Raw genomic sequence first — 13,384 nt, forward strand, 5'->3', positions numbered from 1 at the left:
GGCCAGGGGCAGAGCCGGGAGGCGTGGCCTCCGCTCCCTTTTTTTTTTTTTTTGGTCCGGCTAGCTAAGGAAACGTTCCCCTGCGCCTTTAAGAGGCCGATGCGGGCAGCCGATTGGCCCAGACGCCCCGGTGACGTCACGCCGGGGCCGGCGCCCTCCCCCTCCCGCCGCGCCGCGCGCTCGCGGACAGTCGGCGCGCGGGCCGGGCCGGGCCGGCGCCCATCAGCACAAGCTGCTATAGCGTCTCCCTGGGCTCCGGGGGATGCCGGGCCCTTCTCATGGCCGCCGACGTCTTCATGTGCTCCCCGCGCCGGCCCCGCAGCCGGGGCCGCCCGGTGCTGCTCAAGCCCCAGGTGCCCGAGGACGACGACGACTCGGACACGGATGAGCCGTCCCCGCCGCCCGTCTCCGGTGCGGCCACCTCGGCTCGGGCCCACGCGAGCACCGCGCCGCCGCCGCCCCGGGCCGGGCTGGGCCGCGACGAGCCTCCGCGCCGCCAGCAGATCATCCACAGCGGCCACTTCATGGTGTCGTCCCCGCACCGGGAGCACCCGCCCAAGAAGGGCTACGATTTCGACACGGTCAACAAGCAGACTTGCCAGACCTACAGCTTCGGCAAGACCAGCTCCTGCCACCTGTCCATCGACGCCTCGCTCACCAAGCTGTTCGAGTGCATGACTTTGGCCTACAGGTAGGGACCCCAGCGACCTCCGGATGCCCCTCTTTGACAAAACGAGCGTGGAGGGAAGGGCCACCTGGCAACTCCGTGGCTTCATGCATTTCTTTTGGGTCTTACCCCTTCGGGAGGGTGTATGAATCTGGGGTTCCCCGCATTGTCAGAGGGGCCGGGGTCCTGGCCGCTTCCCCTGCCAGCAGTTCCGGGGTCCTTTCGGCTTCACGTTCCCCATCCAGGCCCTCCCCTCCAGTATCCTGGGGCCACCGATCTTGGAGGAGAAAGAGGTATAAACACTGGCTGGAGCTTGTGTTACCCGACTCTATCGACTCCGTCCCCCAAACGCTTTGTGTGTTTCCCGCATGTCCAGCAGTGGTCAGGACCACCTGTTCGGGGTGTCTGGAGGCTGGCTCTGCTGTTTAATGGTTGTGTAACACCTCGGAGCCTGTTTCTTCCTTTATCAAAGGGGAATGACTGTAGTGTCTGCCTCCCAGGGGCTGTTGTGGGGATGGAGTGAGATGGGTAAATTGCTTATTCCAGTGCTTGGCCAGAGTTAGGTGTCCCTGCACCTGGAGGCTGGCCCCCTTACAACCGGCTCATCGGGAGGCCCTCCCCCATCTCGGGAGAGTTTTGGGTGCCTCCTAAGAAGACTTTTGGTGCCACAGCTGTTGGAGGTGCAGTCTGTCCTCCTGGCAAGTCGGAGGGTTTTCTGGCCGGTCCTGAAACATTATATGAGGGAGATGTCAGTGTTGAGGGCAGACATCCCAGACACCATCCTGACATGTGGATTCGGCTCTGGGCAGAGATCCCTCTTTTCCAAGTCAGGGAAAATGCCTGGTGCTCAAAGATTAAAGCACTTTTCCACTCTCTCTCTCTTCCCCAGTATGAATATTAGGCATTTGCTGCAGATAACTTTTCTGCCTGTGCAACAGAACTTCTTTGGGCGGACAGCAGCGGCCTTGAGCAGCTCGACCCTGCGTAAAACTCATGATAGGATCGCTGCTGAGTTGAGCCTGTTGCATTAGTAACTGGACTGGCTGGGACTGTCTTAGATCTGCTCTGCAGGCATCTCGGGAGAAGTTTCCTAGGAGACTCCAGAAACAGTGTAATGAAAAAGCAGGAATATCCTGCCCCCCACCCCACGTTTAAACCTGGATATGCTTGTGAGCTCCAAGCATATCCAGGTTTAAACATTACGCCTTTAACTGAAGTTAAAATACTAGACACTCAGCTCTGGTTGCCCCCACCCCCAACCCCCACTGCCGCCATCCCAGGAATAAACGATTAGTCAACTTGTTCTTTGTTATGTTCCTGAAACACCCCTATTTCCTCTCTTGAAGGTTTCCCTGATGATCTGTTCCCGTAGCTCTTCCTCCCATCCCCCGTACCCTGCACATTGGTCAGTCTCTGCTGATTCTCTGGTCTTGCCAGTTTGAGCTGGCACTGAGCCTGTAAAGATGTTCTCCTTTTTAAAAAACAAATGGTGTTGAGTCTGCAGCTCTGTGCGCCCTCCAGTCTCAGATTTTGAGCACTTCCATTGTAATCAAACCCAACTGGATCACAGGATATGCTATGCCTCGAGAGAGCCTTTTCAAACAAAGCTTGAGGTGAAAGACTGGAATGTGTCTTATTAAGAAAACTTAATCCTCTTCTTTATTTTAATATAAATGTCACCTATACAGGGAGAGAATGGATGATTGAGTCACCAGAGGCATGGGCTGGGAAGGTCTCACCTAAGTAAGCTCTGCTGAATGAAAACGAAATCAGTCTCCCCTTTGCACTGTTGGGGTAACCTAAAGGCTTATTAAACAACACCAAAGAATTTTAGTAATGGCATTTTCTTTCATTTATTTCAAAAACATTTTGGCAGCCAGCCATTGTTCAGTTAACTTTCTTGATTGCAAAATGCACCATCAGTTTGGTTCAAGCTTACCTTGCACTCTTTGCTCTCTCCTTTTGCTGCTTTTCCCTGTGCCTAAGGTCGTCCCCGCTAAGGTCTATGCCACAGGCCCTTGGATGGGATCTGTCCAGTCCTTTCTCATGAAGATGCCCTTTGACTGTCTGTGTGAGGCTGGTTTGGCCAGTCCTGAGTTTAGTTGGCAGTGTGGAACTTTGGTATGGATGACAGACAAATGACTCAAAACCAGTTGTCTGGGCTGTAGCCTCTGGCACAGAAATAAGCTAGGAGAAGGTGAATTTCTGACCCCAGCTCTCCTAGTGAGGACCACTACCTGGCTTTCAGGGAAGGAAGGTCAAGATTGGGGCAATGCCGGGTGCGGTCGCTCACACTTTAATCACTTTGGGAGGCCGAGGTAGAGGATTGCTTGAGCCCAGGAGTTCAAGATCAGCCTGGGCAATGCAGCCAGACCCCATCTCTAAAAAAGAAAAAGAAAGAAAAAAAGGAGTGGGCAGGACAGAAAGAAGACTTAACCTCAGAGGTGGTCTGGCATCCATCCCTGTGGGGTTGGTGCCTTCTCTGCCGGCTGTCTGAGCCCTCCCCTCCTGCCTGGGCTGAGGAAGGCCAGCTGGGTCTCCTCTTCTGTGACTGTTTCTGGCCTAGGTTCTTTCTAACTTCAACTTCCTGTCTGTCCCCTGGCCTCTTCGTTCTAGCTGCCTAACTCTCCGAGGTACACTCTGCTTTTTTGTTGTTATTTGATTTCCTGTTAGCTGCTGCCTCCCAGCAGTTTCCAGATGAGGTTCAGCAAGTCTTTGGGGAGGAACTAAGTGCAGGGGAAGTTGTGGTTATTTTTTACCGAGTCCTGAGAAGTGGCCTAGGGATTCGACCATGATCCTCAAATGGCAGCAGCTTCACCTCCTGAAGGGTCTTTGCCCAGGGCTGATTTTGGGTGGGGAACAGGGAGTTTGAGGACTTGGGTGTGAGTGCGCCCAGGGCATGCTGGATGGGGAACAGTGCAGATGGGATTCCATGTTCTTCTCACTCTGTTTTGCTGAGAAGCCCTGTGGCAAAGGGTCTTGATTTGGTCCGGAAAACAAGTGCTCAATTATTGAGACATTTTGGAGAGAAGGGGTTGCCTTTGCCCAAGGGAAACCAGGTGTAAATGATGGTGGTGGGGGGGTAGTTAGCATACCTTGTCTAAACCCTAAGAACTCTATTCCGTGGGGAAGATAAAACTTCCCTGCAAGGTGGAAGTGAGGATCAGCAGAGATAACCTCTGGGAATGCGGCTGGTGTTGGCGAATAACAGACTGGAGGAGGGTTAACTGGCTCCGCACAGCAGGCGGGTGATGGCGGAATTTTAGTTCTGCATCCGCACTCATCTGACATTCTTTTTGTTTGTTTGTTTTCATCTGACATTTATGAGGAGCCTGTGTCATATCTATGAACTGAAGGAAATAGTGTATCTGACTGGGGTCTTAGCTGGGCTTTCGCATGCCTGCTTGACAAATACTAAATAGAAGCATTCTTGATTTGACCGGGTGCTTTCTGAGGCTCTACAATGGAGCTATGTACTGCAGAACATAGTTCATGGTTCTTGCCCTCTTAGCACTGTAAGGAATGTCACACATGTACATCACCCACACAGAATGGTTGTTTTTTTTTTTTTAATTAATTAATTAATTAATTTTTTACTAAGATGAGGTTTCACCATGTTGGCCAGGCTGGTCTCGAACTCCTGACCTCTAGTGATCCGCCCACCTCGACCTCCCAAAGTGCTGGGATTACAGGCGAGAGCCACCACGCCTGGCCCAGAATTTTCTCTTTTTTTGAGATAGGGTCTCGCCCTGTTGCCCAGGCTAGAGGATAGTGATGTGATCATAGCTCACTGCAGCCTTGACCTCCTGGGCTCAAGCAATCCTCTTGTCTCAGCCTGTTGAGTAGCTGGGACTGTAGGCACACACTATCATGCCTGGCTAATTTTTTATTTTTTGTAGAGATAGGGTGTTGCTATGCCTCCCAGACTGGTCTTGAACTCCTGGACTCAAGCAGTCCTTCCACCTCAAGTGATGGGATTGTAGGAGTGAGCCATGGTGCCCAGCCCTGCCCACAGATTCTGAACACGTCTAGTGTGTAGCTTTTTGTGGTTGGTTTTGGTTCCTTTTATTTGCCTTTTTAGAAACTCCTTATCTCAGGGAGCCTTGGTATGAATATTTCAGGGTGGGGGGGAAGAGATGGTCTTTTTCTGTATTTAGAAATAATCAGTTTTTGGAAAATGGGTTTCTGTTTAAAAAGCGGATGTTTGAGTAGACTTACATTAGGGCTTGTAAGATAATCTTGGGTTGTAAGCTTCTAAGATGGACCCCCGGCAGGGCGTGGTGGCCCACGCCTGTAATCGAAGCACTTTGGAGGCCAAGGTGGGCGGCTCACCTGAGGTCGGGAGTTCAAGACCAGCCTGGCCAACATGGTAAAACCCCATCTTAAAAAAAAAAAAAGATGTAGCCCCCTACATGAATGCTTTGTATAGTAACTCTTCATTCTTGATCAAGGTGGGAATCTGTGCCAGACTTAAAGAATAGCAAGGACCAAAGGTTAGAGCACTCTGTCTTCCAAATCTTGAATTTCCAATAGAAGAACCTTCTAATGCTAGACACAGTTAACCAGTTGTAAATGGAAACCTTTCACGCAAATAACTAGATTGGTTTTTCTCTTTTGCAGTCCTAACGAAGATAAGCAGTATTTCTACTCTTGCATTCTTCAGTCTTTAACCATTGGATAGTGTGCCATTGCGGGGTGTGCACTGAGGCAGGAGCTGGGGTGCAAGAGATGAAAAACAGTCTCTCTCCTCACAGGCTAGGCATAGTAACTTACAGTTGTAGAACAGTTAGTAAGGGCTGTGAGAACTGTGACCAGGTTTTGTGGCAGTACCGGGGAAGGATGTCTCAGCCAGACTGAGAGAGTGCGTGTGTGTGCATGCATGTGTTGACATGACCAGGAGCAGTGCAGATGGTTTTCCTGACATCAAGGTTTAACGCGTATCTCCCCTTTTGCTGTTAACTCTCAAAGATTATGGATCATATTACCGAACAGGAAGCCCCAGTGCTCCCCGCTTTATCGGTGTGGGACCAAACTTCCACTGTATGTAGAGGCTGGTTGGTTCATTGCCCACATGCTGGAAGGGGAGGAAGGGTTGTTAGACTTGGGGAAACAGAGTCTGGGCAATGAGGCTAGAGGAGATGATGGAGGGAGGTTATTTTCTGGGTGGGAGAAGAAAAGAGAATTCACATAAATTGAGCATTTATTTTGTTCCACATTCTCTTTCCATTTTGAGATGGAATTTTGCTCTTGTTACCCAGGCACGATCTTGGCTCACTGCAACCTCCGCCTCCCGGGTTCAAGGGATTCTCTTGCCTCAGCCTCCAGAGTAGCTGGGATTACAGGCATACGCCACCATGCCCAGCTAAGTTTTTTTCTTTTTAGTAGAGACGGGGTTTTGCCTCAAGTGATCCACTGGCCTCGGCCTCCCAAAATGCTGGGGTTACAGGCTGTCAGCAACTGTGTTCAGCCTCTTTTCCTGATCTTAAGCAACTCACCCAACAACGCTCTCAGATAGGTGGTGGTGGAGTCCTCATTTAAATAAACAAATAAATTAAAAATCAAGCTCAGAAGTTAATTAGCTGTGTTGCAAGAGATTAGGCAACTTGTCTGTGGAAAAATGTCTCTAGCAAAAAAGTGACCTCCCTTATCTGCCCACAAAAGCTCGGCTGCTGTTAGAGGGGAGTGTAAGTGCCAGTTCCTCTCCAGAAGGGGGACCCAGATGGGGAAGGCGGATGGCTCGGGCTACTCCACGTCCCTCTGTGCTGCCCTCCCTGCCACTGAAACCCTGTGCTTCCCAGAGTGCATGGGCATCACATGCCCCTGGAAGCCGCCCTGATGTCATTTGGCCTGTGTCATGGTGTGGTCCCGGCTTACCAGAATCCCTGCTCTCTTCACCTTTGACTTCCCCACTGAGCCTAACAGTGTCGGCGCAGCCTAGACGATTCAGAATTATATGATGGATTGAAAGGGACACTCAGGGACCTGGAAGCCAACTTTATAACCTTAGCAAAATCTTTTTTTTTGAGACAGAGTCTCACTCTGTTGCCCAGGCTGGAGTACAATGGTGCAATCTCAGCTCACTGCAACCTCCACCTCCTGGGTTCAAAAGATTCTCCTGCCTCAGTCTCTTGAGTAGCCGGGATTACAGGTACGCCACCACACCCGGCTAATTTTTGTATTTTTAGTAGAGATGGGGTTTCACCATGTTGGTCAAGCTGTTTTTTGTTTTTATTTTCCTGCTTGCAGGCTAACAAGTTAAGCGGCTCCTGTTTATCTTCAGCTCTGTATAGACAAACACAAGCTTTGTGGAACGTGCTTTAGGGGACATTGGCGTGGAGTGGGACAACAGGAGAAGTGCTTTTGCTGGATGATGTTTGTATCATGGCCTGCCTGGGCTGGTGTGGTGGGCAGATTAATGGCCCCCCAAAGATGTGCACATCCTCATCTACAGAACCTGTGACTGCATGAGGTTATATGGCAAAGGTGAATTGGGGTTACAGATGGAATTAAGGTTGCTGGTCTACTGACCTTAAAATAGGGAGATTATCTGGATCATCCGAGTGAGCCTGGTGTTATCACAAGCGTCCTTAAAATTAAAAGGGAATCAAAGAGAGAACCAGAGAGCGAGCAGTGGAGGAAGGACGTTGGCTGCTGCTGCTGGCTTTGAAGATGGAGGAAAGGCCATAGGATTAGAATATGGGCCCCTCAGAGTTTGAAAAGGCAACGAGACGAGGCCTCCCCCAGAGCTTCTGGGAAGAACGCAGCCCTGCCGGACCTTGGTTTTAGCCCTGTGAGTCCCAAACCAGACTTCTGACCTCCGGAACTGTAAAATCATAAAGTCTGTTGTTCTAAGCCACTAAGTTTGTGGTAATTTGTTACAGCGACAGCAACTCATCTTCACTCTTCTTCCACTACAGGAGAGCACAGGAGCCTACCCTGGTGTAAGACTGAGCTATGCCGTGTGTCCTCGGCACCAGCCGGGGCATGTAGTGATAGGAGGGCCCTGGTTATAAAAGGAAAGGTTTGTGAAGTGGATCCTTGTTCCCTGGTGTAGTTTCTATAATAGAGCATTGCAGAAAGTTAATTTTCCTTTTTTAAAAGGATTTATGTAATGGCCAATGGGAGCCTGAGCTCTCACTCCCTAGAATTGAATTACTTCTTGGGTATAAACTGTACAGCCCTGATAGCCAGTGTCTTAGATGATTGCTTTCTGTATTTTGTTGGAGTTCTCTTGTCTATGATTAGCATTCAGCCTACAGGGCTGAATTCCAATGTGTTTTAGGCAGACCTCTCTGCATGAATCAGGGGCCCACTGCTAGCCTGGGGAATGGGGGTGCTGATTACCTCATGCTAACTCCAGGACTGGCAGATTTCAGTGGAAACTGGTCCTGGGTTCCAGGCAGTGCTAGGTCCCCAACAGGGGGAGATGCTCTTCTTCACTGTTAGGCCAGACTCCTTGAAGAGATTGGCTTTCATAGGCTGGCCCCCACCCGCTTTGCATCCCGCCTTCTGGCTGCCACTGGCTCTCACCCACCACCCTGTTTCTTCTCTGGTGGACAGCTCTGTTCCTGGAAGCTTCTGCATCCGCCAAGCTTGAGCCTGCTACGGCCTGTGTTTTCAGATATGGACCTCACTATGAGCTTCCTGGGACCATCAGCGCTCTTTGCCAGTTGTCTAATTGAATTAGCCCTGTGGTCTCCATGTCTGATGTTTGAGAGGGATCCTGGCTGGGCCCCACAGCATGAGGCTGGCTATGGTCTGGGTTTGGCTGCCCCAGCACGAGTGCTTTTTCCCTCCGGAAGTATTAATCAGGCACATCATGTTGTGTGCAGGCATGGTTCTAGCCCTTGGGGATAAAGCAAGATGGGTTAGTCCTCTCCCCTTATGGGACTTCTATTCTAGTGGGGGGATCATCAGCACATCAGATCTTATATTGTGAGTGCAGGCAAGAATGGAAAGAAGATGAAAGTTAGAGAGTGCTAGGGCTGGGGAGGCTGGGCAGATACTTTAGGCTGGGCAGAGAAGTCCTCTGAGGCAGATGACCTTTCCGGGTGAACTCTGAAACCTAAGTGGCTAGTAGGAGCCAGGCACCATGGTCGTTCCAGGTGCAGGAAGAAGCCCAGGCAGAGGCCCTTGGTCGAGTGAGCTTGGTGCCATCGTAGGGTTAGAAAGAAGGCCGGCTTGGCTAGAATGTTGAGGGCAGGGGTGAGCAGTAAGAGGTAAGATAGAAGAGGCAAGGGGCCCGTGGGCCAGGGTAAGAAGTTAGGAGACGGTTTGGATTGCACTGGGAAATACTGGTTTACCTCTGCAGGGTGGCTCGCGCCAGTCTACAGGAGATGGGTGTAAGGAGGGCGAGAGCAGGGGCAAGGCTACCAGTTGGGCAGCTGTGGAACTCCAGCCTCAGACTAGGACGGTAGCAGCCGACATGGTGAGGAGCTGGATTCAGGGTGGTTTAAGGACTTGCTGGTGAGTTGGACCTGGCAGATGAAAGAAAGAAAGGAGTCAACAGTGACTCTGAGATTTGGCCTGAGAGCTGGGGCCATTACTGAAATGAGGAAGGTTGGAGAAGGAGCGATCCGCTATGAAGCGGGGTGCGTCATGCTGAGGACACCACAGTGCACCAAGCCCAGCTGCCCCAGTGCTGCCCTGATAGCCAGAGGGCAGGTAGCTTCCCTGAGAAGGCCTGAGGAGGTGTCAGTGTGGTGGGCACCACAGCTGTCCACTTTGCTCTGCCCTGCCTAGGTGCCCTGGGTTTCTTCTTGCCCCCTGAGCTCTGCTGTCCCTCTCGAGGGGTGGCTTTGGAGTTTGGAGCTTGCATTCTGAGTGCTGGGGAAAATGTACCTCCTGCGGGCTGTTTCTGCTCAACTGGGTCTGGTGGTGCTGGGGAAATACTGTTGGCTTTGAATCCCCAGAGACCTCTCCAAGCCTAGCGTTCTTGATGTATTTGGGAGTTGACTGTACCATCAGAAAAATCTAGAAAGAGGCAGTGGAGATGGGGTGATTTGGGTAGCTCCAGAAGTGGGTCCAGGATCTGGAGAAATAATTCTAGAAATAAGTTTCCATGTCATTCACCTTTAAGTCTCAGAAGTGAGCATGAAGAATCCCCATTGGGTGAAGGAGAGGAAAGGCTGAGGAGTGAGAAAAAGCTCCTAAAAAAAGACTGAGCAGTTCCCACAACGAGGTGGCTGTGGGTAGAAGCAGCGGCCTGGGGGAGTTTTCAGGCATTGGAGAGGGGAAGCAGTTTCTCTGTTGAGGAATATTTTGCGAGTGGGCGATCCAGTTTGAAAGCTGGTTACTATTCCTTCCTTCTAGGCCTGTGGGCAGGGAAGGAGGGCAGGGTGTTTGCTGTGCTCCCATGAGGCAAATTCGGTGGCCAAAACAAAAAAATAGCTTCTTATATAGAAAGTAGGGAAATTAGCCTGGTTTTCAAATATTCACCCAGTATTCTAGAACAGTCTGGGCCAGGTGGAGTGGCTCACGCCTGGAATCCCAGCACTTTGGGGGGCCGAGGCGGGTGGATCACGAGGTCAGGAGATTAAGACCATCCTGGCTAAGATGGTGAAAGCCCATCTCTACTAAAAATACAAAAAAACTAGCTGGGTGTGGTGGCACATGCCTGTAGACCCAGCTACTTGGGAGGCTGAGGCAGGAGAATCGCTTGAACCTAGGAGGCAGAGGTTGCAGTGAGCCAAGATCATGCCACTGCATTCCAGCCTGGGCAACAGAGCCAGACTCTGTCTCAAAAAAAAAAAAAAAAAGAACAGCCTGAAGAGGCTGGGTGCAGTGGCCCAAGTCTGTAATCTCAGCACTATGGGAGGTTGAGGCAGGAGAACTGCCTGAGCCCAGGAGTTCGAGATCAGCCTGGTAATTGTAGCGAGACCCACCCCCCGCCCCACCCCACCGCCATCTCTACAAAAATAAAAAAAATTAGCCAAGCATGGTGGCATGTGTCTATAATCCCGGCTACTGGGGAGGTTGGGGCAGAAGGATCCCTTGAGCCCAGGAAGTGGAGGCTGGAGAGCTATAATCATACCACTGCACTCTAGCCTGGATGGCAGAGCAAGACCCTGTCTCAAACAAGCAAGCAAGCAAACAAACAGAACAGCCTGAAGAACCTTTTTATATGCTTACATGGCCACATGGTAACCAGCCCATTCACAAATGGGCTGCCTCATTTTAAGACTGGCACTTGGGACCTGCCCAGATAGCTTGATACTAAGCTTTTTTGTTGATTTTTTTTTTTTTTTTCCTTTTTGAGATGGAGTCTCAGTCTGTCGCTCAAGCTGGAGTGCAGTGGTGTGATCTGGGCTCACTGCAACCTCTGCCTTCTGGGCTCAGGCAATTCTCCTGCCTCAGCTTCCCTAGTAGCTGGAATTACAGGCACCCACCACCGTGCCTGACTAATTTTTGTATTTTTAGTAGAGACGGGGTTTTATCAGGTTGGCCAGGCTGGTCTTGAACTCTTGACCTCAAGTGATCCACCCACCTTGGCCTCCCAAAGTGCTGGGATTACAGGCGTGAGCACTGTGCCTGGCCTGATACTAAGCTTTTGAGAGAAAGCAAATCAATAAATCCCTTTTATTTATTAAAAGGAAACACTTTCAATGCATTCTTAAAACTGTACATAATTATCTTAGCTGGCTGTTTTAAACAACTGTTTTCTAGTTGAGTAAGGGGGTCTTTTAAATTGGCTTCTTTGTTCTTTAAATTTTCAAACAGATCTTTCTCTGCCTTGGAGCAGAAGCCTCTTGCATCCATTTGTAGTCAGACTTTTTTCTTTTTAAAGCAGCTTTCTGTAAGTGTAATTTACATAGCATAAAATGTGCTCATTGTAAGTGGAAGGTTCAGTGATTTCTTTTTGAATTGTGCAGTCATTGTCACAGCCCAGTGCTGGGACATTCCATCACCTCAGTAAGATCCCCAAAGTTTATCATGTTGTAGCACACATCAGTATTTAGCTCGAATAGTGTTCAGTTTTTTGGATGTACTACATTTTGTTTCACTGACATGTTTTTGAGGAACCACCTAATGCCTTTGTGATTCGGATATTGACTTCCCATTCCCTCTAATAAGCCTCTCTTACAGAATCAGCTAGGAACCACCTTACGGGGTGAGAAGGAAATGGCTGTGAGGTATGTGGAAAGATGATTCTTGCCGTTTGGGAATGTGAGCCTAGTGTGATGGAAGCCACAGGACAGCGGTGCCACAGGTTAGCGTCTACCACTTAGCTCCTCTATGTCTTGGTGCCAATGAGGGTGGGAGATGCAAGAGAGAGAGGATTAGACTGGAGTCATGGTTACCAACCTTACTCTTCTTCATGGCTTGATTTTTTTGAAAGGCATTACCTTAGGAACAGTGCATTCAGTAATTTAAAAAGAAACAAATTATCAGTATATGCTACAACATGGATGAATCTCAGAAACATTATATTGAATGAAATAAGCCTTACCCAGCTGGTGTGGTGACTCACGCCTGTAACCCCAGCACGTTGGGAGAGTGAGGCAGGCAGATCACTTGAGGTCAGGAGTTCGAGACCAGCCTGGCCAACATAGAGAAACCCCGTCTCTACCAAAAATATAAAAAATCAGCTGGCATGCTGGCATGCGCCTGTAATCCTAGCTAATTGAGAGGCTGAGGCAGGAGAATTGCTTGAACACAGGAGGCAGAGGTTACATTGAGCCAAGATCTTGCCATTGCCCTCCATCCTGGGCAACAGAGCGAGACTCCGTCTCAAAAAAAAAAAAACCATAAAATAAAATAAGATGGATTAATGGATGGAGAGATGGCTTAGTGGTAATAATTGTAGAATCCAGGTGGTGGGTACTTAAGTATTCATTGTACAGTTATTTCAACTTTCCTGTATATTTGATAATTTTCTTAGTTATCATAATTCATAAAATGTTAGGAAAATTACATTTATTTAAAGAATGACTATCGTGGCTTTATCATGGGCAAGTAAATACTTTGAAAAAGATTGATCTACCTGAAGCTATCTTCCCAGAAATAAAAGAAAAAATATTGAAAACAGCTTTTGAAATGAAGTATTGATGCATGCTCCAACATGGAAGAACCTTGGAAACTACACTAGGTGAAAAAAGCCTGTCACAAAAGACCACATTTGTGATCCTGTTTATGTGAAAGTTTCAGAGTAGCAAACTCATAGAAACAGAAAGCAGGGTAGTGGCTGTCAACGGCTGGGGGAAGGGAAAATGGATAGTCACTGCTAACGGGTTTTTTTTTTTTTTTTCTCCTTTGAGGCTGTGATGAAAATGTTCTAAAATTAGGGTGGTGATAGTTACACAACTCTGAATATACTGAAAACCACTGAACGCTTTTAAAAGGTCACTTTGATGGTATGTAAGTTATGTCTCAATAAGCTGTTATGGTTTCAAAAATATTGAAAACAGTTTTGATTTTCAACATTATCTTTAGCAATCTGACTTGGGAAGTGTAAGATCAGATGATCTTAGAGATCCTAAAATGTCAGTGTCTAGAAATTCCTTGATTCTGTATCTTTACTGTGCACAGTAAGTGGAGGAATGTTTGGGAAAGTGACCTCCTTGGAGCATTCCTTCTAGACTGAAAATGACTGGGGAATTGGTTTCTCCACCTTCCACAGAGCTTGCAAGATCATCCTCTGTAAAGTTAGTTTGTTAAAACCTTTACAGCCGGCCGGGCGCGGTGGCTCACGCCTATAATCCCAGCACTTTGGGAGGC

At 49.1% G+C, this 13,384-nt stretch overlaps 1 protein-coding gene across 2 annotated transcripts in view; it reads left to right on the top strand.

Annotated features, from left to right (window-relative positions):
• The first annotated feature begins 156 nt into the window (after positions 1-156).
• LOC108315151 (MLX interacting protein) overlaps positions 157-13,384 on the top strand; it is a 65,809-nt gene continuing 52,581 nt past the window's right edge. For both annotated transcript variants that reach the window (XM_017544294.2, XM_017544295.2), the window contains exon 1: positions 157-691. In XM_017544294.2, the coding sequence (XP_017399783.1) occupies positions 279-691 (413 nt within the window). In that variant the 5' untranslated portion in view covers positions 157-278. The remainder of the gene's footprint in view (positions 692-13,384) is intronic.

This window comes from Cebus imitator, unplaced genomic scaffold, assembly GCF_001604975.1.
Source record: "Cebus imitator isolate Cc_AM_T3 unplaced genomic scaffold, Cebus_imitator-1.0 Scaffold169, whole genome shotgun sequence".
NCBI classification, from domain to species: Eukaryota; Metazoa; Chordata; class Mammalia; order Primates; family Cebidae; genus Cebus; species Cebus imitator.